The sequence below is a fragment of the Penicillium canescens genome (genome assembly GCF_028828765.1).
Source record: "Penicillium canescens strain IBT 15451 chromosome Unknown utg000006l_segment0_segment0, whole genome shotgun sequence".
NCBI classification, from domain to species: domain Eukaryota; kingdom Fungi; phylum Ascomycota; class Eurotiomycetes; order Eurotiales; family Aspergillaceae; genus Penicillium; species Penicillium canescens.
Genome location: NW_026703968.1, coordinates 4,102,010 through 4,121,964, shown reverse-complemented (window position 1 = coordinate 4,121,964; position 19,955 = coordinate 4,102,010). Strand labels below are relative to the sequence as shown.

Here is a 19,955-nt window from a genome sequence, read left to right as displayed (position 1 = left end):
CCATCACTGTCATATTGACCATTACTTGGTTTAGCCAAATAGATGTCGGAAAGATTAAAAAAAAAAAAAAAAAAAAAAAAAAAAAAGGGAGAAAATAAGCCACGTGCATACAAATACTGCAGGGATCGCTGATCTTATCTTTTCTCCTACGCACCTCACTGTACCTCACCATGAATGACATTGAAAAGAAAGAGCCGGGCTACGCGCTGGGCGTTGATGTCGATGGCTCTGATTCCTTCGACACCATCACCGCCCTGGTGGCCGAAGGTTTGATACAGTGCATGCAGATCCCGTGCTACAGAGCTGACAGACCCCAGATCATCAGCATGAGATCAAACTCCGGACCATGTCATGGCACAAGACCGCCTGTTTACTCGCTGGTGAACAGGTCTGCCTGGCGATTATGGCCCAGTCGTGGTCCCTCTCGTGAGTTATTATTCATACTCAATATTGGGGAAACTGACCGGAAGTTCAGTGTGCTGGGATGGGTACCGGGGATCATCACCATGATCCTGTGCGCCTTAATATTCTGGTATACCTCAATGACGATGCACAAGTATATCATGAAATACCCACAAATCAAAGATATCTGTGAGTGCTGGATGCGACTCGGCACAGTTGGCACCTCGATGCTAACATTAGATGGGTAGGTGACTTCGGATACTACATCTTTGGAAGGAGCAAGGCCGCATGGTACTTCTCTGCTTTCATGTTGCTGGCCAACAACATCCTGCTCATCGGGTTCCACGTCTTGACCGGCGCCAAGGTCTTGAATACCCTATCCGATCATTCGCTGTGCACAGCCGTATTCTCAGTCATTACCACCATTATGGGAATTATCATGTCCATGCCCCGGACACTGCACCATGTCAGCTTCATGTCGATGTTCTCTTGTAAGTGATTGCTTCCATCGGTCAGGTCACCACTAATCATCCACAGCCGCCTGTATGGGCATCGCTATCATCCTGTTCCTCGTTTTTGCCGGCATTGAACCCGCCCCCCTCTATGGCTACAAGGGCAACTACCCAACCGATGGCCTCGTTAGGACATACGCATTCCCCCGGCCGGGAACAACCTGGGTAGCGTGCATGAACGCCGTGCTGAACATCACCTTTATCTGGGTCCCGCAGATCCTCTTCCCGACTTTCATCTCGGAAATGGAAAAGCCGCAAGACTTCCCTAAAGCCTTGGCTGTTCTCACCGCTATATCCTGCATCCTTTTCGTTGTGCCACCTGCTATTGGCTTCCGATACCTGGGTCAATACTCCACAGCCCCGGCATTTGGTAGTCTAGGCTCAATCGCATACAAGAAAGCATCATTCGGCTTCGTCATCGTACCCACCCTGATCATCGGCGTGATCTATGCAAACGTGACTGCAAAGCTCATCTACACCAAGACCATGGGAACATCCCGTCACGCGCATAGCAACACCGCCATCGGATGGGGAGTCTGGGGATTGATCATGGTTGGAGTGTGGTTGCTAGGATTTGTGTTCGCAGAGATCATCCCAAGCATGGGCGACTTCCTCTCCCTGCTCAGCGCGGCCTTCGATTCTTTCTTCGGATTCATCTACTTCGCCATTGCTTACTGGCAGCTAAACCGTGGATCACTATTTGCAGGTCTGGGCAAGACAACTTTGACCCTACTCAATGTTTTCATTTTCGGTGTTGGGCTATTCATTCTGGGTCCTGGACTTTATGCAGCTGTGGAGGCTATTATTGATGATTACTCGACAGCTGTGACGCCGGCCTTTACTTGTGCCAATATGGCTATCTAAGGGAGGCATCTACATTGCCCGATTCGGAAACATGCTTATGTTTGATGACTTGGCCGGTCTTGCTGAAATGAACGAGACACAAGCCTGCTATGACAATTAGGTTTTGTAGAGCTGCACGATTTGCTATGTTTATTAGTGTCATTTAGTATTATGTAGACTCTTGTACTTATCTAATGCCGTCAGGTAAAGTCCTGACCGAGATGAGTTAACTTGGCATGTGCCGCTGTTGGAAATGTCAGATTCCGAAGAGAATTCCCCTTCTGGTACAATGGAAAACTGATTCAGATAGGACACTAACTGCCCCTTGAAGTTGAAATACGTTCCTAACATCTGTCTGTACTTCGAAACAACATATTATTGATTTACATCCTCAATATCACATAGTTTACCAATCCATGCTAACATGATAAGAACAGCAGTTTAACCATCCACAACTTTCTCAGAATCAAAGTAGCGCTTGGATCCTGCATGGAAGGAAAGAAGCTGGAGAACAGCATTGCGAATCACTCTCTTTGTATCTCACTTCAGCGTATACATGAGAGTTCCATACCCAAGTTGATCAAACCCGCCACTAGTTGTCCCATAATAACCACCTCCACCTTCAGCTCCCGAGCCATCGCTCACCACCAAGTCACGGTACCTTTTAGTATAAGTGACATTCAGTCCCTTCAAAACACCGTAGTGGTTATAGAGAAGCTCCCAGATCGGGCGAATGTCGCCTCGACTACTGTTACTGATAACAGTTTGGGTGACATCGCTGTTAGTATATGTCGTGTAAGGAACATAGTAGCCAAGGTTGTATTTCGCAGCGTATTCAGCCCTGCAATGAAATCAGCAAATGTAAAAAAGCGAAACAGTAACCCAAAGAGATAAAGCAACAAACCCAGCAAGAATAATGTTGTCAAGATAGCCAAACAAATCATCCCCCTGACTGTAAGCCATCTGAGCAATAGCCCCCAACAACGCAAAATCAAGCATAGCATGACCCTGATCCCTTCCAGCCTCCTGTCCCTGCCCTAGAACCTGCCCATCAACAGTATACATCTTCCAAATAGCATTCTGAATCTGCCCATTCCCAGCCCCATTCTTGAAATACTCAATCCCCTCCTCATATATAGTCCGATTATCGGACAAAACCCCAATCGAAAGCACAGAAGCAATATTGCATAAATCCCAATTAGCCCAGTAATGATCAATAGCGGCAGCATGATGATCTCTCAGAAACTCATAGCTTAGAGGATAAAACACATCAATCATCATACTAACAAACCGTTTGAAATCACTAGCCGGCCATTCCTTGTAATCACGCATGATTTCCGCTACATTTGCGAATTCATATCCGTATATACCTGCAGCGAGGTACATATCGGTAGAACCAGAAATCTGCGTGAGCGTTTTCGACCAACCATCCAGAATGGAGATAGCTTTATCGGCATATGAAGTGTTTCCAGTGACCTTCCAGTATAGAGCCGTGGCATACGCAGCGGCTATATCTTTGTAGAGCGATGGGTAGTTCTCAGCGTGGGTGCCGTCACTTCCTCGGTAGACGATATCTTTGGGATTATCGGTGTAAGTTAAAGAAGCAAATGAGCTTTCTTTTAATTTGTTCCAGCCTGTTATCCAGGGCTCGATTTTGGCGTTGACTTTTTCGCTTGTTCTTGTGAAGTCGGTGGCCGTGTGGAGGAGGCCTGGATGGATGAAGGTGTTGGCACGGGTAGAATGGGGGCTTTTGTGGGCATTTGATGGGGTCAACAGCCCAGCGTAAGAAATGAGGTTAAAGAAGCGCATTGCGAGAAGAGTTGGTGATTTTTCTTTTTGTGTGCTATATGCGGTCGATCCCCTCTTTATAACAGTTGTATACCCCAAAGTCAATGCCCGTATACCTTCTTATCTCAAGGGTAGTTGACAGCGGATACTGTTCGTTCTCTTTTGTTGACTTTCCCCCCGCGTTCAACACTCGAGGTTGACGTAGTCCGGTTATTACCCCGTGGGGTTGCTGCATATCGCGTGACAGCAGCCTCTGCGTGAGCAGTTTGAGACTCCGGAGACTTCTCCTGAGCATGCAGGTCCTGACTGCTTCATATGGGATTTGCCCGCTACTTACCCCGGGGCCGCCTACCCCTGTTAAGACGCGTATCTCTCGAAGGCATGATCTGCAATTGGTAAGCATACAGTGGGTACATGGAGATGGAGGGATAGTTACTGGATGTGGCATCCGTAAAGATCTTGAGAATATAATATAGCTTACATTTTAGAAATCTGAGTGGATACTGCTGAAAGTCACTCCGGTATGGACAGACATGGATTCCAATTTTGCTGTACATAAATAACCATTATTACCTCCCCCCAAAAAAAAACAACATCTAATTCCTCAAATTAAGGCTTCCTAGGTATAGATCTAGAGTTTAGATAAGGGTTTTACTTCTAGGTCGCGCCGAATCTCCTCCCGAGATCGCTCCGCATCCTTGACCACCATCTCCATATACAACTGCTGAATGCGCTCAGTAATTGTCCCGCGCTTCCCGTTACCAATCTGCCGACCATCAATCTCTCGCACATGGATCTGCGAGGGAAAAGTCCCAGTACAGAATGCTTCGTCAGCGCCATACGCCTCCGTGAGAGTGAAATCGAGCTCTCGAACAGGAATTCCATTCGCACGACAAGCATCAATCGATTTCTGACGGGTGATACCCTGCATCTGATTATTCTTCGTCGGAGCCCAAACCTCGCCATCACGAACAATAAAGAAATTGGTTGAGTTGCACGTCTTGACGAATCCGTTTAAATCAAGCATCAGTGATTCATCGGCACCGGTGACATTGGCTCCGATGCACGCTTGTATATCTGTTGCTTTGGAAATGTGATTCCACATCTCGTCTTTGACATCAGGTGGTCCTCGCCGGATATGCGATGTAATCAGTTTTAGTCCCTGCATCTTGACACCAGGGTCTGTAGCTTTGATCTCAGGGATGATCACGATCAGTGGGAGACCGATGTTCACCGACGGGTTTTGATAGGGTGTCGACTTCAAGCCTCGGCTCACAACTAGTCGAATGTGAACGTGCGGCTCGTTTGACATCTTGTTTGCGTCAAGAGTTTTGTGTAGAAGGTCTAAGAGCTGTAGTTTGGATAGCCCCAGATCCATGAACATTGCCTTTGCAGATTGGAAAAGCCGATTGATATGATCTTTGGCGAATTGAATTCGACCATTTCTGGCGCGGACTCCTTCCTGTTTGTATGATCAGTAATTGTGCTCTGCGTGCTGGAGGATGCCATACCCAGATTCCATCGCCCACTAAGAAGTTCGAATCAAACACAGAGATGGCTGCATCCTTTCGCGGCACTAATTTAAAGTCGCCGCTGACTCCATCACGCATCCCGATCTAGTCCAAGTTAGCGAGGGCCATCGGATTATTTTAAAGGTGAACTCACGAGAATGTGATGATTCTTCTCATTTGGAACGGTAGCGTGTGTTGCCCCCTTTTTGCTATCATCGCTGGGGTTACCCATTTTGGTATTTGTTTGGAATAAGAAGCCAAACTTTGGCTTATAGAAGAAATATATGCTCCAGTCGCGCAATTGAAGTGATAAATTACACGTTTTAAATCCAAGAACCTAGAGTGATTCTCCCCAACCGGTTCGGGATATACCTCGGTGTCGACCGAGAGGGACATCCTGTTCAGTTTCGGTGTGATCCGAGTATCACCGAGTTTCGCTGGATGAGACCCACCACGGCTCGGTGTGGCCCGAGGCGGTATCTCGGTCTACCCCGAATATCAAAGTTGAACGACGAATTACACCAGGGCGTGTTGGCATTCTGGAGACCCATATCAGCTTTATATAAGCGTCATGTTGGGATTTGCGAGATAATAGGCTCGATTGCATCACACGATACCTGGATTGCGAAACATCTAGAGTTCAAACATGCCCAAAGATAAGAACCGACACTTTCTATGCTCATTCTCTTTATTCTCGAGAAATTCATGCTCGATTGTCTTATAAGTACTCTTTCAACTCCCTCCCCATACGCCCTCTTTGTCTAGAGGTCAACGGTCACATTATCTACGTGAATCTCTCACACCCCCGCTGCTCATTAAAGATGCATCAAGCAGAGAACTTTGATAGCAAGGACCATGGAATAACCCCTGTCAGCATAATGTATGACATACACCATGGGCAGATCGAAAGTGAGATCCCTGCGACGCAATACAGATGCGTATTGCTGAAAATTGACTTGGTCGTGATGCCTCTCATTGTCATCGCAATGACACTGGCATTCTTGGACAAGGTATTTACCCCAGACTTGGTGGTTGGGCTTGACTAATCTAAGATACCCTTAGAATGGCCTCGCCTACGCAGCAGTATATGGCCTGAAGACAGACACGCATCTGGTTGGCCAACAATACAGTTGGCTCGGGAGCATATTCTACTTTGGATACCTCGCCATGGAGTTCCCAAACCTCTGGCTGATAACAAAATTCCCAACTGGCAAATATATGGGATGTTGTCTCATGGCGTGGGGCGCATGTTTATGTCTACTGGCAGCTTGCCATAATTTTGCTGGTCTCGCAGTTGTTCGCCTCTTCTTGGGTGCTTTCGAAGCTGCCTTGCTTCCATGCTTGTTGCTCATGAACTCAAAGTGGTATCGACGGAGTGAGCAGCCTCTACGGACCGCTTTCTGGTACAATACGTTTGCGGGTGTTTTTGGTGGCATCTTGAGCTATGCTATCGGGCACATCAAGGGAGATTTACCCACATGGAAGGTCAGTCACTACACCTTTTTGCCATTTACATAAGCATTGACAGAGGCTTTATAGTACATATTCATAATTTATGGGACTGTGACTATTCTGGTCGGCATCTTGGTCATGTTTGCCTTACCTGATGGCCCTTCGACCGCCTGGTTCTTATCAGGTGAAGAAAAGAAAATTGCACTCTTGCGGGTATCGGAGAACCAGACTGGACTGGGATCTCATAGGGTAAAATTTCCAATATCTTGGAGCGGGCTAAGCTAATCTCATTCGTCTTTTAGGATATGAAACCCAGCCAAATCTTTGACGCCCTAACAGATCCTAGATACTACATACTTATGATATTTGTCATAGCGCAATCGATAACTAACGCAGGAATCACCAATTTCAACCCATTAATCATCTCTGGCTTTGGATTTTCACAAGCCAAGACAACACTGCTCGCTACACCACAGGCTGCAGTTGCAATGGTTGCCCAGGCACTTTGCACCACTCTTACATTCTTCGTGCCCAACATTCGCTGCTTGATCTGGGTCATATCGTCTCTGATTGCCATGGCTGGCGCTATTATGGTCCATATTCTGGATCCGACTACACAGCGTGCTGCCTCGCTGGCCGGTGTTTACATAATGGGATTCTACAACGTGCCGTGGGTGATCGCATTGAGTCTGCAAACATCCAATACAAGCGGAACGACAAAGAAGAGCTTCGTCTCAATCTCGGTAGCTATATTTTATGGTAGTGTTTTTCCATTAACATTGTCTGATGGCTACTAATGTAAATATAGCTATTGGGAACATTATTGGCCCACAGTTCTTTCTCGGAACCCAGGCACCGCATTATCCACTTGGAATTGGCGCAATGCTATGCTGCTTTGCCATTATGACAGTAACCGGAATTTTGTATTTCATCTCATGTCTTATTTCCAATCAGCACCGTGATCGTGTGCATGGACGAATCAGTGAGCAGCCCGGTATGGATGTTGCGGGGATTGAAGCGGATATGGATGATTTAACCGATAGGGAGAACAATAGGTTTAGATATACATATTGAACTGGATATAGTTATACAACTGTTGAATAGGCATGGTTTTGTGATTCCGTCACCCCGTTCGCATGTTTTCAGTATCACCAATGTCGTTTAGAACAGATCCATACCATGCTGTCAGCGTGTCATCGATATCAAGCATCTCGTTGCCAAAAATGGTCGACATTTGGCTCAAATAACCCTCTAGGCCCTCTGAATTTAATGCCATGATATCCATATCAGTATTAGGGACATATTCGGTGTCTCCCCCGCCCCCCATTATATCTGGTGGACCGGCGAATGTTGGCATTTCTGTAGTTTGGGAAAAGGAAATACCCTGGTTTACACCGTCAAAGCCATATTTGGAAGCATAGACTTTCTCTCGTAGGTTAGAGAACATGAGCTGGAATCTAGAGAGAGAGTGGTCGTGAAGATTGGCGGTTCCCTTGCTAAGCAAGTCTAGACAAATTGCAGCATCTTCGGGTCGGATAATTGATCTGGATGTCGGAGCAAATCTTTGAATGTGCCTGATAAGGCAGAATTGGATTCAGTATATTGCCCAGAGTGTTGTAGTAGGCGGGGGAAATTTGTCAGCTTACCAGTCACTGTACAGACGAACCAAGCCCGCCATGAGAATATCATGTAAGTGACGATAGCATCTACAGATAGAATCGATCCCAGACTCAGATGCCATCGCTGCCCATTGATGGAGAGCACTGGATGATGCATGAGAGCAGACTGCAACCATATTTTGAGAGGGAACCATAAATGCCGGCGAGGGACGATTTAAGTGCATCAGCATCGTGCAGTATTCAATCCTCATCAGTTTGCCCGCCCGTAGTGACCCAATATCTGCAGCATCAAGTTGGATTTTCCAGTGGTCCATTTGACGGTGTAGATCGTCTGAGATAGAGCAAACCTCCTGGAAAGTGAGTGATGAACATCGCCCATCTCGATCTCGGGCGATGTAAATGGACTCCAAAATGCGACCTGCAATCTTCCGAAGGTCGATCATACGGACAAAGAGCCACACCGATCTGGTATGGAATAGAGTTGCAGTTTTTGCCTCGTGGTCGGTAAGTTGATCAACACTACTGAGCGAAGGAATTGCTGTATCGATTGCCTGATCGCGTACTGATAGAACTCTGCCCGTGTTGAGAGCTATGAATCTGCTGTGCGCGTCAGATTGTTCCAGCTATTGCGAAGACTAGGTCGCCTTGATTCAGCACGAACCTCTCCAAGCTGTAAACAGTCCACCATGTGCGAGATCTAATCTCAATTTCTTCTGGGCTGAAGCTCCACGATGGATTATGTCGATGAAGTCCCAGCTCGAGCGCTATGGACATCGCATATCTTGTGAAATGCCAAAGATCATTGCTATCTTTGCACGAGGGCGAATTGAGCATCCAAAGTGTCACCAATAAAACTGCCTGGAGGCCCGCGAGATCACGAGGGTAGTCACGAAATCGTTTGAAAAAGTGGAGCGCAGTTTGAAAGTAATCGCCCGGAGTATTATAATCCAGCATCAAAGAGTAGGTACCATCGTGCCGAGCTTCATCGGCGGCCAGCGCAAGGAGTATAAAAAACGTAAACCGTTCTAAGTCTGCGCAGTTATGTGGCTCATGGTAAATCTTTCGAAAGCAATATCGTATGTGCCGAAGATCCAAGAAAGGCCACCACAGATGAACCCTTGCGATATAAGTAGAAAGTAGATATCTAGAAATCGCTTTCGATGGAATTGAAGCTGTGTACGCCATTCCATCGTCTTCATCCCCTACATTTCCTGGGCCCGAGGTCGATGAAATGGTCATGCCAACTTGTTTGAAGAATATTCGAGCGAAAGTTGAGCCAGCAGCGGCACCAACTAATAGTTTCAATTAGCCATTAGGCCGGTACATACGTCGAAAAAAGTCAAGCAATAAACTCACCATATTTAGCTTGGGAATACCGGTCAGCAAATCCAATGGCTAGGACACCCACCTCCTCGGCTTCCTTGCTCACATCAGGTGAAGCCGATTTCCCTGAAGTTACGAGCGGGGTATTAGTAGATGGTTCACCCGTATGCTGATTGTATGTCGAGCCATCTTTGCCGGCTGCAAGATTTTCCTCGAGTTCTTTTACCCTTGAATGAAGGCTTTCCACGAGTGCATAGGGATAGGCAACGTATTCAGTGATGTTGCACACTTCCCCCTGCTTTTCGCATGCCGAGCATTGAGGGACTTTCAGATTACACTTTGTATATTCAGCAGAATTCACCGAGTCGAGACTCATGGACTAACCTTCACTTTCCTGGCCCGACATCTGCTACAGGACTTCACCACCGATGGCGGATAACTGTCCATTTTCTCTAAGTCATTGGCATTGGCATGAAGGTGAGGTCCTTCCTGATCTTCCAAGACTCCGGGAGCCGCTCTTAGTAAGCTACGGCAGTCTATTACCGCCATCAGGCTAAACGAATTCTGCCGGCAGTTGGTTTAGGAGATGGAGTATTGAATGTTGCCTACAGTGCTACTGATAGAATACTAGGCAGTCTCCACAAGAATATACCGTTTTAATTGTTTTTTTATCGCCCTATTTTATCCTCTTTTTTTCACCTCTTTTTGCCCATTGGCAAGTTCCTCGGGTTTATCATACAAATTATATAAAGGTGGGGTATAAAGAACTTATTGCTTATGACTATGCGGACTAATCGAGGTATATTAAATATAATGTAGGCAATACAGCCGTAGTCAGCACATTGGGTCCGCCACGACTTCCAGGGTTTGATTGATTGATGCGCTTCATACCAGGGTGAAAAGCTGAGTAGCCTCGCTCACGCGACCTCGACATTGTCTACCTGCATCGGTATCTTCATAGCTTATGCTTTACTCCGCATATGCAAGTACAAAATGGTGTCACTGCCGCCAGAAGTGATCTCCCGAGTGGTAGACTATATATTTCCTTCCAGTCCTACAAGAAGATATTCTGGCATTCCCCTGGCCTATTTGCCACTTTGGACCGCCACTGGTAGGCCATTATTGAGAGACGCACGTTGTCTGAATCCGTATCAACATCCGTAAACGATTCCAAGAGCTTTAACGGCCAAGCGCCTATATCAACCGGGCGAGCATGTCTTCCAACTTTGGAGGAAGGCCGCCCTTCGACGCACTGGAAGTGGACTTAAGGTTAAATTTAGAGAGTGTGGATGTGAGAATTTGAATTAGTTCAGGGCTTCATTTTAATTTTGGTGTAGCTATCACTGTAGGAAGTTGAGGTTCTTAACATGCTCATTGGCATATGCTGGGATGAAATCCGTAGTCAAATACCAACGTGGCTTTTTCATCGCATCGGAAATAATCTTCCCATTGATTGTGAGGTTTTGGAAGGTAACATCCTCAATACTCCTGGAATCATCATATCCAACCAGAATTGAAGTGTTAGCGTTGACTCCATTGTAATTCAGGTTGCGAATTGTGACATTTGAGATCCCTCGCCCCGGAGAGGTATTATAATCCGTGTTGAACATGACTCGCATGTTTATCAACTGGCCCATCCGGAAATCCTCAACCCGAACGTCTTCGATGAGGAGATTGCGTACCAAGTTTCCATCACCGGGATTGACAGCAATGCATCCTTGATAGAGTACCTGCATCTCACGGTGATCTAGGATGTCGATATTCCGAATGACGATGTCTGATATGGTCTCAGGGTTATCAGTGTTCCCGTGAGTCCCGATATTGATGGGATGCGCAACATCAGCCCATAAAGACGAGTTCTCAATGGTGATATTCTCACTATCTCCATAGAAGTCATCCCGGTGATTATAGATGGCGACGCAATCGTCCGAATTTCGCATGAAGGCTCCTGTAACCAGCACGTTTTTGGAGCAATAGAAATCCATACCGTCGCCCCATTGCGTTCCACTGAAGGATCTGATATCTTTGATAGTGACGCCATCTGCTTGGGCAACATTGAATTTAGTGTTGATAAATGTAATACCGTCAATGGTAATGTTCTGCGCGGACACTACTGAAATCCCGCTGCTCGGTTTATAGATGACACCTCGGCCACGAATAGACGCGTTTGAAGAGTTGGAAAAGTTGATACTGGCAGCAAGAGCTGCGCCGCCTGCAAGATATACCGTCTGACCAGATGAAACATTGAGAACACTACCATCCACGGTGTGATAACCAGGCCCAAAGTAAATAATATCTGGGTCAGTCGGCGCCGGGACATCGGCCTCAATCGGATTTCCGATAAGATGAAGGCAGTCAAATATGTCGTCGTTAACCTGAACAACAATGCTTCGTGGTTGCGTCAAGGTAAAAGTAATCGTGCCGTTGTGAACGGTGGGAGTGATATCATAAGAATCGGGGCGAATGCGAACGCCTTTGATCGGCGTAGTGTTGTATCGAATGGATACTTGCACAGTTCCAGAAAAATCGAAATAGGCCATTGAAGATAGATGAGTGATTGCAGCCCCAGTTGTTGTATTGATTTCGTGGAGCGGTACCTGATAGGTTCCTAGGCTCTCTGGTTTGCCACCATGGACGTGTAGGCTGACGTCAAAGGATGAGCCCAGAATCACTTCGGAAGGGACTGAGTAGGCTTGTAACTTGTTGTTCCCAGATTGGGAAGTTGCCGTTGCAAATGCAACGAGGCATATCGTAGCAAGAAGGCCAAACATGGCCATTGCGATCAGTTGAAATTGGTACCTCACGAGATCTCCGCGTCTGTTGAATCCGCTGGGTTATTTTTTCGGCCCTTAAGAGCTCTGTGAACCGCTACTTGAAGATTTCCTTCCACTTCGTTATATCAGAATAGTCCGGCAAATGGTCCGTATACACCCTGCTGATCGCCATGTTGGACCCCCTCTGTAAGACCGGCAGCCTTCATTGCGGAGTTGAGTACTGCGGGGTATCAAAGGAAGTGGATTATTATTGATAAAAAGCGCAGAGGCAGAACATAAGGTTTTTACAAGGGTGACGGAGGAGCGGACAAAGTGCCGGACAAGCTCCTGGTGCCTAGCTCTAGCTTTCTCGGGTCACTGGTGCAACTACTCCCAGCCCTTCAGCCATTCCTTGGGCACCTAGCAAACGGGATTCTAATATCTTATGCTGAATTAACCCCTAAGCGCGCTACCTTACGGCTATGGGTAGATTTCTATAGCTAGCCAAGGGATATCAGTAGTACCAGGTAGGATACTACAGCGTTGTAAATATGGACGGCCAATGATACTGCTATAAGTGTTTCCACGGTATCGAATATCCACATTTTGCAAAATTATAGGCCTCTATTGATTCTAGAAAAGGTACGATGTAAGTGATCTGATGCAATGAAGAAATCTCACTTTTAGTTCCTGATCTAGTAAGCCCAAATAAGTCCTCCCCAGCTTGGGTGATCATTCGTTGCCACAGCTCCCTCCGGACCTTCCTCGCTCTGAGCCTTGCTGGTCCATGGTGCCTTCAACTTACGTTTAACAACATATTGGTAGTACAGTATATCCCAAGCCGGTAGCGCATTAGATATCCCCCTATTATATTCGGCGATAGTGGCCCAAGGAGCACCAACTAGGACTGCTTCACATCTATGCCATGCTGGATCATAAGCGACGGTCTCGTTCAGATTATATGCTGCAGAGTATTCGGATGCCTTGAGCAAAAGGTTGTCTCCAAGCTTGTAGAGGTCAACCCCTTGAGTTTGTGCCACTCGAGCTGCATATGCAGTCCATGCAATACCAGATATTGTGTGACCTGGTTCATACATCAGAATAAGCTTGCTTCATCCAATTATCCGGAGATGATAGGGCACTGAGGGGGTGATACGTACCTTGATCCCGACCTGATTCCACCGATTGTCCTGTCGATGGTTTGTACATGGCGAAGATACCAGCACAGGGGTCGTTGATGAAAGCGTTCATGGCATAGTTGTATAGAGTGACGTCATCCAAGTAGACCGCAAAGCTCAACAAAGACTTGATGCTGACCATACCGTAGTTTGCCTGCCCTATGACAGCTGCCTGTCGAGAAAACAGCCAATATAACTGATTACTGAAGCCGGAGCCTCCTCGCCACGAAGCACCCGCTTCAGTCCAGTTGCCCTCCCAGCGCATTATTTCAGCTGCATTGACGAAAAGATCTCCGTCTAACCCGATCAATAGTGAGCGATCGGTACCAATGATATTTGTCAAGTTGGACCCCCAGGCGTCAAGGATTGAGGTACTGCGATCCCAATGAGCCTGATCTTTGGTAATATACCACATCATGGCGTTCTGCCATGCAGCACGTGAATCACTAGCGAATGAGGTGTAGTTACTGATTTTTCCTCGCGACAGGACAGAGTATGGTCCTTTCATGGTATAATTTGAAAGGGAATGGGCGTCGGTACTGAAATTGGCGAAAGTAGATGCCCAGGGTTCCTTATTGGACAGAACATTGTTGCGAATACGCTCCAGGTCGTCGTGCGAGTGCCAGAGGCCGGGATGAGCAAAATCACCTGGGTGCCTTTTGAGGTAAGGATTGATGTTGTCCACATTGGAGACAGCTATCACTGGAAGAGGTCCGTATATATCCGGAACATCATTGACACTTGCATCTGAGCAAGTGCCGAGGAAGGTAACTGCGACAAATAACAGTTGATTTACCTAAAACCAAATTAATTCATTATCAAAGCCAGATTGTATATCCACTGACCTGCATCTCGGTTCAATGTGATGATCGTGCTGAATGTGGGATGTTGCAAACACGGAAATCTTCATTACTTGCAGCTTTGCCGAAGAATTTTATGTATTAACCCGCGATAGATATTTCTGTTCCCCGCATTCTACATCTCGTGCCATCTCCGGGGACTACTCCGGAGACGAAAATGCGGGGAATATAAAGCTTTTGCGGGATATTAGCGTGATCCAGATAATGTAAAGTTCTGCAGTTTTATACCTATTTTTGTTTCCTCCGGCAACTCCGTTATCTAGAAAGCATTAAGGGCGAGCAATCATAATTAGGGGTTGTGTATATTTCTAAGCTTGTAGTTGAAGCCGCTTTTTGGGCTGTTTGGATATCTTCTTATCTAGGGTACCATACTAGTAGTCATAATCCCCAGGCCAATAAAGCAAGTGAAAAGGATGTCTATTTGGCCACAAGAGCGTCCATTTAGTAGGTTGCTATAATACTTTCGAGTACGTCGCACCTCTCGAGCTATGGCCAAGTTTTGTACGAAATGAGAACAGCCTTTCCAATTTCTCTAACCAAACTTACCTTTCTAACAGTAAGGCAGACTAGGATTCGAACAACTTCCTGCGATGAAATTCTGTGAAACTTTAGGCAAATCGGACTCGAACAGCTGACTCGTCGGATCAAGGATTCGGTCGACGATATGAATAACTCCCTTTAATACAATAGAGGGGAGGTCAATTATTATGTTCCTAAGTCGTCGATGGGTAGGTAAAGTGAGACTCACACTTGTGACTGAATTATCTGGTCCGGTGACTGTTGCAACGTTGTTGATCTTCACTTGACCACTTTCGCCCGTGATTGTACTAATATAAAGATAACTTGCGGTCTACTTGGAGATTTGGGCTGTTAGATCATCCACTAAAAGCCTAACGCAGGAAAGAACAACTAACCTGCACGCGCGACAAGGTTGAATTGAAGTTACTGGTTGTCAACTTCGAATTAGGGATGTAGTGATGGTTGATCAAATTACCAATCCACCATTTGCCTTTCCTGTTTAGGGAATGAAATTCAGTTAGTAATTATAGGGCTATAATGAGTACCAAATTGAAAAACATTGGTAGGACATACGGTGTTGCAGCAAATGAGGAATAGTAGGCGCCGGTGTGTTCAAAGGCCTCGTTACTGGGTGCGAAGAAAGTGAAAGACCAAGTGGGAGAAGTGTCAAATGCCTTGACAAAGCCCGCTGGCTCTCTCAATATCTGTGATAAGTTTGAAAGATCCTCTCTCGAGTCAATGAAATTTAATAATGTCGTGATGTTTGCAGGCTTTGGGGCGACGTAGACTTGTGGTGGTTCTTTGACATAGCCGAGCTTTTCGCCAGCGGCCCACACAAGGGCATTAAAGAACAAAAGGAACACGATAGACATCACGGTAGTTAGTATAGTTGGCTCGCTTAGTCGAGAACGAGGCCGACTAGAAGGCCGACTGATATCTTCAGTTTTAAGATTAGCAGGAAATACAGCGGCGGGGTTGTGCTCCGGCAAATACCCCGTGAACCCCCTCATCATTTGAATAGCGCGGCATAAATAAGAATCCAAAAACAACCATAAGTTGAAGGGCTATTGTTAGTGTATTAAAGCAAAATTTCGTGGCCTAAGAATCCAAGACAAAGATAATGATAGCAACTACAACAGGAACAAAGTTTAGCTTTGGGTTATGTATGCTGCCAGGAGTCCTGGGAGGGTTGGCCGCCACTCCCCAAATGGGCTGGAACAGGTATGTGTTCCATGTACTCACACGTATGCTAAACAATTCGATTTAGACTCACATCAACTATTCACTAGCTGGAACTCATTCAAAGCAAATATCAACCAAACGATAATAGAGAACACCGCTAGCCTACTTGTTAGTACTGGCCTCCGTGATGCGGGCTATAATTACCTCATTATGGATGAAGGCTGGCAAGCAATGACAAGGGATGAGGATGGACGTCAGCAACCAAACACTACCAGGTTTCCCAAAGGAATAGCCGCGATTGCAGATTTCGTTCATAGCAAGGGGCTAAAAGTAGGAATCTATAGCGACGCTGGGTACGCCACCATAAGGCATCCGCATTATTTCTATCAATATTTATACTAACTAAAGCTTCAAGGATATATGACTGCGCATTCTATCCGGGGTCCTGGGGATACGAAGAGCTCGACGCTGCAACTTATGCCGCGTGGGGCATTGACTACCTCAAATATGATAATTGCGGTGGGTTCCAAGCCAACACTGAAAGCCCACAGATTCGGTTCTCAGCCATGAGAGATGCACTCCGGAATAGTGGCCGATCTATCTTCTATTCTATCTGCCAGTGGGGCCACCAATTCCCTTGGTATTGGGCTGATGGTGAGCTTCCATTACAACTTTCTTTTGCATTGTCGCTAAATTTTTACACGACATTAGAGATCAGCCAATCATATCGTATATCGGGAGATATCACTGGTGTTTTTGGTGACACTGGTAAAGACTGCGCTGTGAGTTTATTCTTTGTGTTGATGTTGTATATTTTAGATCGTATGCTAACGAGCGAAACAGTGCAAAACAGCATACTGCTTGGACGTTGGTTATGCTGGCTGCAGTGTGCTAACTATCATCCGAAAAATGAGAGAGCTCAGCGCCTTTCAGAAACCTGGAAGTTGGGCCGATATGGATATGCTCGAGATTGGCAACGGCAACATGACGCTCCATGAACAGCAGACCCACCTGACATTTTGGGCCGCGTTGAAATCACCTTTGATAATTGGGGCTGATCTCCAAACGCTCTCCAACGAAAGTCTGAACGTCTTGAGAAACAAGGAGATCATCGCTATCTCACAAGACGCCCTTGGTGAAGCAGTGACATATATTCCGAACTTGAGCAAAGACAAAAGCTTTCAGGTTTGGGCTGGACCATTGACTGGAGGGAAGGTTTTGATTTTAATACTCAGTGAACTGGCAAACACAGCCACTGTCAATATTTCGCTTGGTGATATCCCAGGTCTGAAGTCCTATTCTTCCTACAGGGTCCGAGATATATGGGGCGCAAGGAATCTTGGTCAAGCAAAGGGGAACCTTACATTACAGGTAGCTACACACCAGACCAAAGCTCTTGTTCTCAGCTAGAGCTTAAATGCTACATTATCTCAAAATAAGATGTCTGGGCATAAAATGCTCATATTATAGATACAATTAAGCAAATTTGCACTAGAATGGATACTAATTTCACATCGCTAGTCTTAAATCTACGTGAGCCTTAACTTCCAATCTACACTATATGTAACTGATAGTTGGAAGATCCAAATATTGACTTAAACTAGTAATCACTTGAATTTGGGCAAGTTTGGACAGTTCTAAATTACCCAGGATCACATAGTCAAAGAGGATACGACTTCTTCGTCGTCAATTATCAAATTAGCATCATAAAATGTGACCCCCCTTCTCCAGCGGAGTGAAAGGGGAATTACATAGGCTTTATCAACGATAGCTCTTATGGGCTGGGTCATACAGCCCTGGTAAATCGTTTGGGTTGTATTCTGTCAATAAAGATTTACGAGGCTTGCGTTAGCTCTTTAGTCCTAGTATACATAACGGAAATTTGGGTTCTCGCGATCAGTGAGATCCTCGAAAGCCAAGTCATGAACCACTTCACTCGCCGCCTGCTTCTTCGAACGGTTCCTAGCCATGATTATCACCCGAGTGAGGATAACTAGGGCAACATACACGGCATAAATAACAATATGCGCCAAGAAGCCATGCAGATAACGAGGAGCATCTTTGTTTTGGAAGATCTGAGGCGCAATCAGGTTTCCGACAGACCAACCAACGAATAGCATAGTCATGGTGAAGCTTTTCTTAGACTGCCCTGCAACATTTCGGGTGATAAGTGAAATAATCATGTTGCCTTGTGCAAGGAAAAATTGCGTGCAATAGAATGCAATCAGCATTCCACCTGCATTTGACGGAGTCGGGGTAACCACCATGATGACTATTGTCCCGACAATTGCTGGGATTGCGCATGTCTATATCTGGTCAGCCGCTGAAGCTTCCCTATAGAACCCACGTGGTGCTACCCAGTTAGAAACCTGAATATACTTACAATCATCACAAGACATGTCTGCTGGAAGTGTTGGGATGCCCATGCAGACCCAACCATGACAATAATAGTCCAAGCTCCTTGGGCAATGTTAAGGAGCTGCGTTTGAAGTAGCGAGAAGCCAAACTTCTGAATAATGAGATTGGAGAACACCCCCAAGCCACCAATTACCAAGTTAGCAACAAGAATGAGCATAACACAGCACCAAACCAGAGGATCTTTAATGGCCTCGATAATTTGGTACTTCTTATACTCTTTGTTCTCAATGCCAGTCTCGTTGTGCCGCACTCGTTCGATCATCAAGCGCTTCTCATCCTCCGTAAAGCACTTTGCCGATATAGGGCTATCAGGAAGGAGGAGTCCTATAAAAAATGACCAACAGCATGTGAAAAGACCGAGGACCAAGAACAGAAGCTGCCAACTCTTAATCGGTCCGTCTGTGAAGTGAGAGACACCAAAGGCTAAAAGACCTCCGATCTAAGCTTGTTAGCATTTAGTTCAAAGAATAGGGTGATGGTATGGCTGTTTACAATCAGTTGCACCCCAGTCATGCAATACCAAATTGAGTTCAAGACGGCTTGTTCCTCTCTTTTATACCACATTGCGGTCCTTCATAAAGGTCAGCCAATGGCCATCCACTGAGCTTGTGAAAACACTTACACTAGCATCATAGCAGGCTGAACACAACTCTCAAAGAATCCAAGTAGGAATCGGACCACCATAAGGGACGCAAAGTTGGTAGAAGCCGCTGAGCACGCTACAACGGCTCCCCAGATAAATACATTGACAGCTAGTGTCTTCGCCACAGGAAGTTTTTGTAAGAGCAGGTTCTGCGGATACTCGCCAACAAGAATGCCAATGTAGAGAATTGTTCCTAACCACGAATACTAGGGCACGAATACCGATCAGCGATCCGTGAAAAATGCTTAATGTATGAAAGGCTTACCTGCTGGCCCACTAGGTGGGTATCATCCTTAATCCCCATGATAGAGGCATAGTTCAAGATTCCTTTATCAAGAGACTGACAAAAATAGGTGATGACCTGGATAACAAGGACGCGGCGGGTGATCTTCCAGAAAAGCAGTCGGTCGGTGGCCGTGTCAATTTCAATATGGGGGTCAGGTGCATAGAGATCGGTCTTCTCTTTCACTTCTTGTTTATCTGTTATATCCAGGTTTGAATGCATTTCTTCTTGGTGAACGGTCGCTGCCATTTCGCTGTCTTTCGAGGCCATGGTGCGCAAGGAAGCAGTAAGGTGGGAAACACCTCTCGTAGGGAGCCTCTCAGTCAGTATTTGTAGCAATCTTGCTTTCCATATCACATCTCATCTTCTATTGAAAGCAGCCCAGAGATTACCTCCACAAAAAGAATTGCAGGCAGGAGGGGTCAACCCACCAGGACGCCACAGCGGAGGAAGTGCCGGACATTCCCCCGGACGCCAGCCAAGAATGCTGGATCCGGTGTTTGTGCCGCAGAGCTCTCTGGGAGGATTCAGCGAGTTACCTACGCTTAATTGGAAGCTTAGCTATCTCTTTGAGCCTCTATATGTCCAATCTCCTCATTGCGGATGAAGTGCCGGTACTTCGCCCGACATCTAGGCCTCACACCAAGAGCCGACAATGTTCATAAAAAT

At 46.2% G+C, this 19,955-nt stretch overlaps 10 protein-coding genes across 10 annotated transcripts; 3 read left to right on the top strand and 7 right to left on the bottom strand.

Annotated features, from left to right (window-relative positions):
• Positions 1 to 170: 170 nt before the first annotated feature.
• On the top strand, positions 171 to 1,778 carry N7446_010382 (uncharacterized protein; the record flags this gene model as incomplete). The annotated part of the gene is made up of 5 exons (XM_058519125.1): positions 171 to 267; positions 318 to 426; positions 476 to 591; positions 651 to 893; positions 940 to 1,778. The coding sequence occupies 5 exons, from the start codon at positions 171 to 173 to the stop codon at positions 1,776 to 1,778; spliced, it is 1,404 nt and encodes a 467-aa protein (XP_058369913.1).
• A 519-nt stretch (positions 1,779 to 2,297) lies between these two features.
• N7446_010381 (putative GPI anchored protein) lies at positions 2,298 to 3,566 on the bottom strand (the record flags this gene model as incomplete). Its single annotated transcript, XM_058519124.1, has 2 exons — positions 2,298 to 2,598; positions 2,662 to 3,566. 2 exons carry the CDS (start codon positions 3,564 to 3,566, stop codon positions 2,298 to 2,300), a joined length of 1,206 nt encoding a protein of 401 aa, XP_058369912.1.
• Positions 3,567 to 4,176: 610 nt separating this feature from the next.
• Positions 4,177 to 5,288, bottom strand: N7446_010380 (aminotransferase class IV; the record flags this gene model as incomplete). Its single annotated transcript, XM_058519123.1, has 3 exons — positions 4,177 to 5,007; positions 5,057 to 5,161; positions 5,211 to 5,288. 3 exons carry the CDS (start codon positions 5,286 to 5,288, stop codon positions 4,177 to 4,179), a joined length of 1,014 nt encoding a protein of 337 aa, XP_058369911.1.
• A 589-nt stretch (positions 5,289 to 5,877) lies between these two features.
• On the top strand, positions 5,878 to 7,582 carry N7446_010379 (Major facilitator superfamily domain general substrate transporter; the record flags this gene model as incomplete). The annotated part of the gene is made up of 5 exons (XM_058519122.1): positions 5,878 to 6,066; positions 6,119 to 6,541; positions 6,596 to 6,757; positions 6,811 to 7,267; positions 7,317 to 7,582. The coding sequence occupies 5 exons, from the start codon at positions 5,878 to 5,880 to the stop codon at positions 7,580 to 7,582; spliced, it is 1,497 nt and encodes a 498-aa protein (XP_058369910.1).
• Positions 7,583 to 7,631: 49 nt separating this feature from the next.
• Positions 7,632 to 8,901, bottom strand: N7446_010378 (fungal specific transcription factor domain-containing protein; the record flags this gene model as incomplete). The annotated part of the gene is made up of 3 exons (XM_058519121.1): positions 7,632 to 8,082; positions 8,155 to 8,727; positions 8,789 to 8,901. 3 exons carry the CDS (start codon positions 8,899 to 8,901, stop codon positions 7,632 to 7,634), a joined length of 1,137 nt encoding a protein of 378 aa, XP_058369909.1.
• A 1,889-nt stretch (positions 8,902 to 10,790) lies between these two features.
• Positions 10,791 to 12,227, bottom strand: N7446_010377 (putative endo-polygalacturonase; the record flags this gene model as incomplete). The annotated part of the gene is made up of 1 exon (XM_058519120.1): positions 10,791 to 12,227. The coding sequence occupies one exon, from the start codon at positions 12,225 to 12,227 to the stop codon at positions 10,791 to 10,793; it is 1,437 nt and encodes a 478-aa protein (XP_058369908.1).
• Positions 12,228 to 12,891: 664 nt separating this feature from the next.
• N7446_010376 (uncharacterized protein) lies at positions 12,892 to 14,232 on the bottom strand (the record flags this gene model as incomplete). The annotated part of the gene is made up of 3 exons (XM_058519119.1): positions 12,892 to 13,287; positions 13,364 to 14,177; positions 14,227 to 14,232. 3 exons carry the CDS (start codon positions 14,230 to 14,232, stop codon positions 12,899 to 12,901), a joined length of 1,209 nt encoding a protein of 402 aa, XP_058369907.1. The 3' UTR covers positions 12,892 to 12,898.
• An 899-nt stretch (positions 14,233 to 15,131) lies between these two features.
• N7446_010375 (uncharacterized protein) lies at positions 15,132 to 15,632 on the bottom strand (the record flags this gene model as incomplete). Its single annotated transcript, XM_058519118.1, has 2 exons — positions 15,132 to 15,255; positions 15,334 to 15,632. 2 exons carry the CDS (start codon positions 15,630 to 15,632, stop codon positions 15,132 to 15,134), a joined length of 423 nt encoding a protein of 140 aa, XP_058369906.1.
• Positions 15,633 to 15,967: 335 nt separating this feature from the next.
• Positions 15,968 to 17,352, top strand: N7446_010374 (glycoside hydrolase family 27 protein; the record flags this gene model as incomplete). Its single annotated transcript, XM_058519117.1, has 5 exons — positions 15,968 to 15,981; positions 16,050 to 16,295; positions 16,358 to 16,596; positions 16,654 to 16,724; positions 16,786 to 17,352. 5 exons carry the CDS (start codon positions 15,968 to 15,970, stop codon positions 17,350 to 17,352), a joined length of 1,137 nt encoding a protein of 378 aa, XP_058369905.1.
• Positions 17,353 to 17,804: 452 nt separating this feature from the next.
• On the bottom strand, positions 17,805 to 19,556 carry N7446_010373 (putative MFS transporter; the record flags this gene model as incomplete). The annotated part of the gene is made up of 5 exons (XM_058519116.1): positions 17,805 to 18,248; positions 18,326 to 18,799; positions 18,853 to 18,931; positions 18,983 to 19,209; positions 19,269 to 19,556. 5 exons carry the CDS (start codon positions 19,554 to 19,556, stop codon positions 17,805 to 17,807), a joined length of 1,512 nt encoding a protein of 503 aa, XP_058369904.1.
• Positions 19,557 to 19,955: the final 399 nt, after the last annotated feature.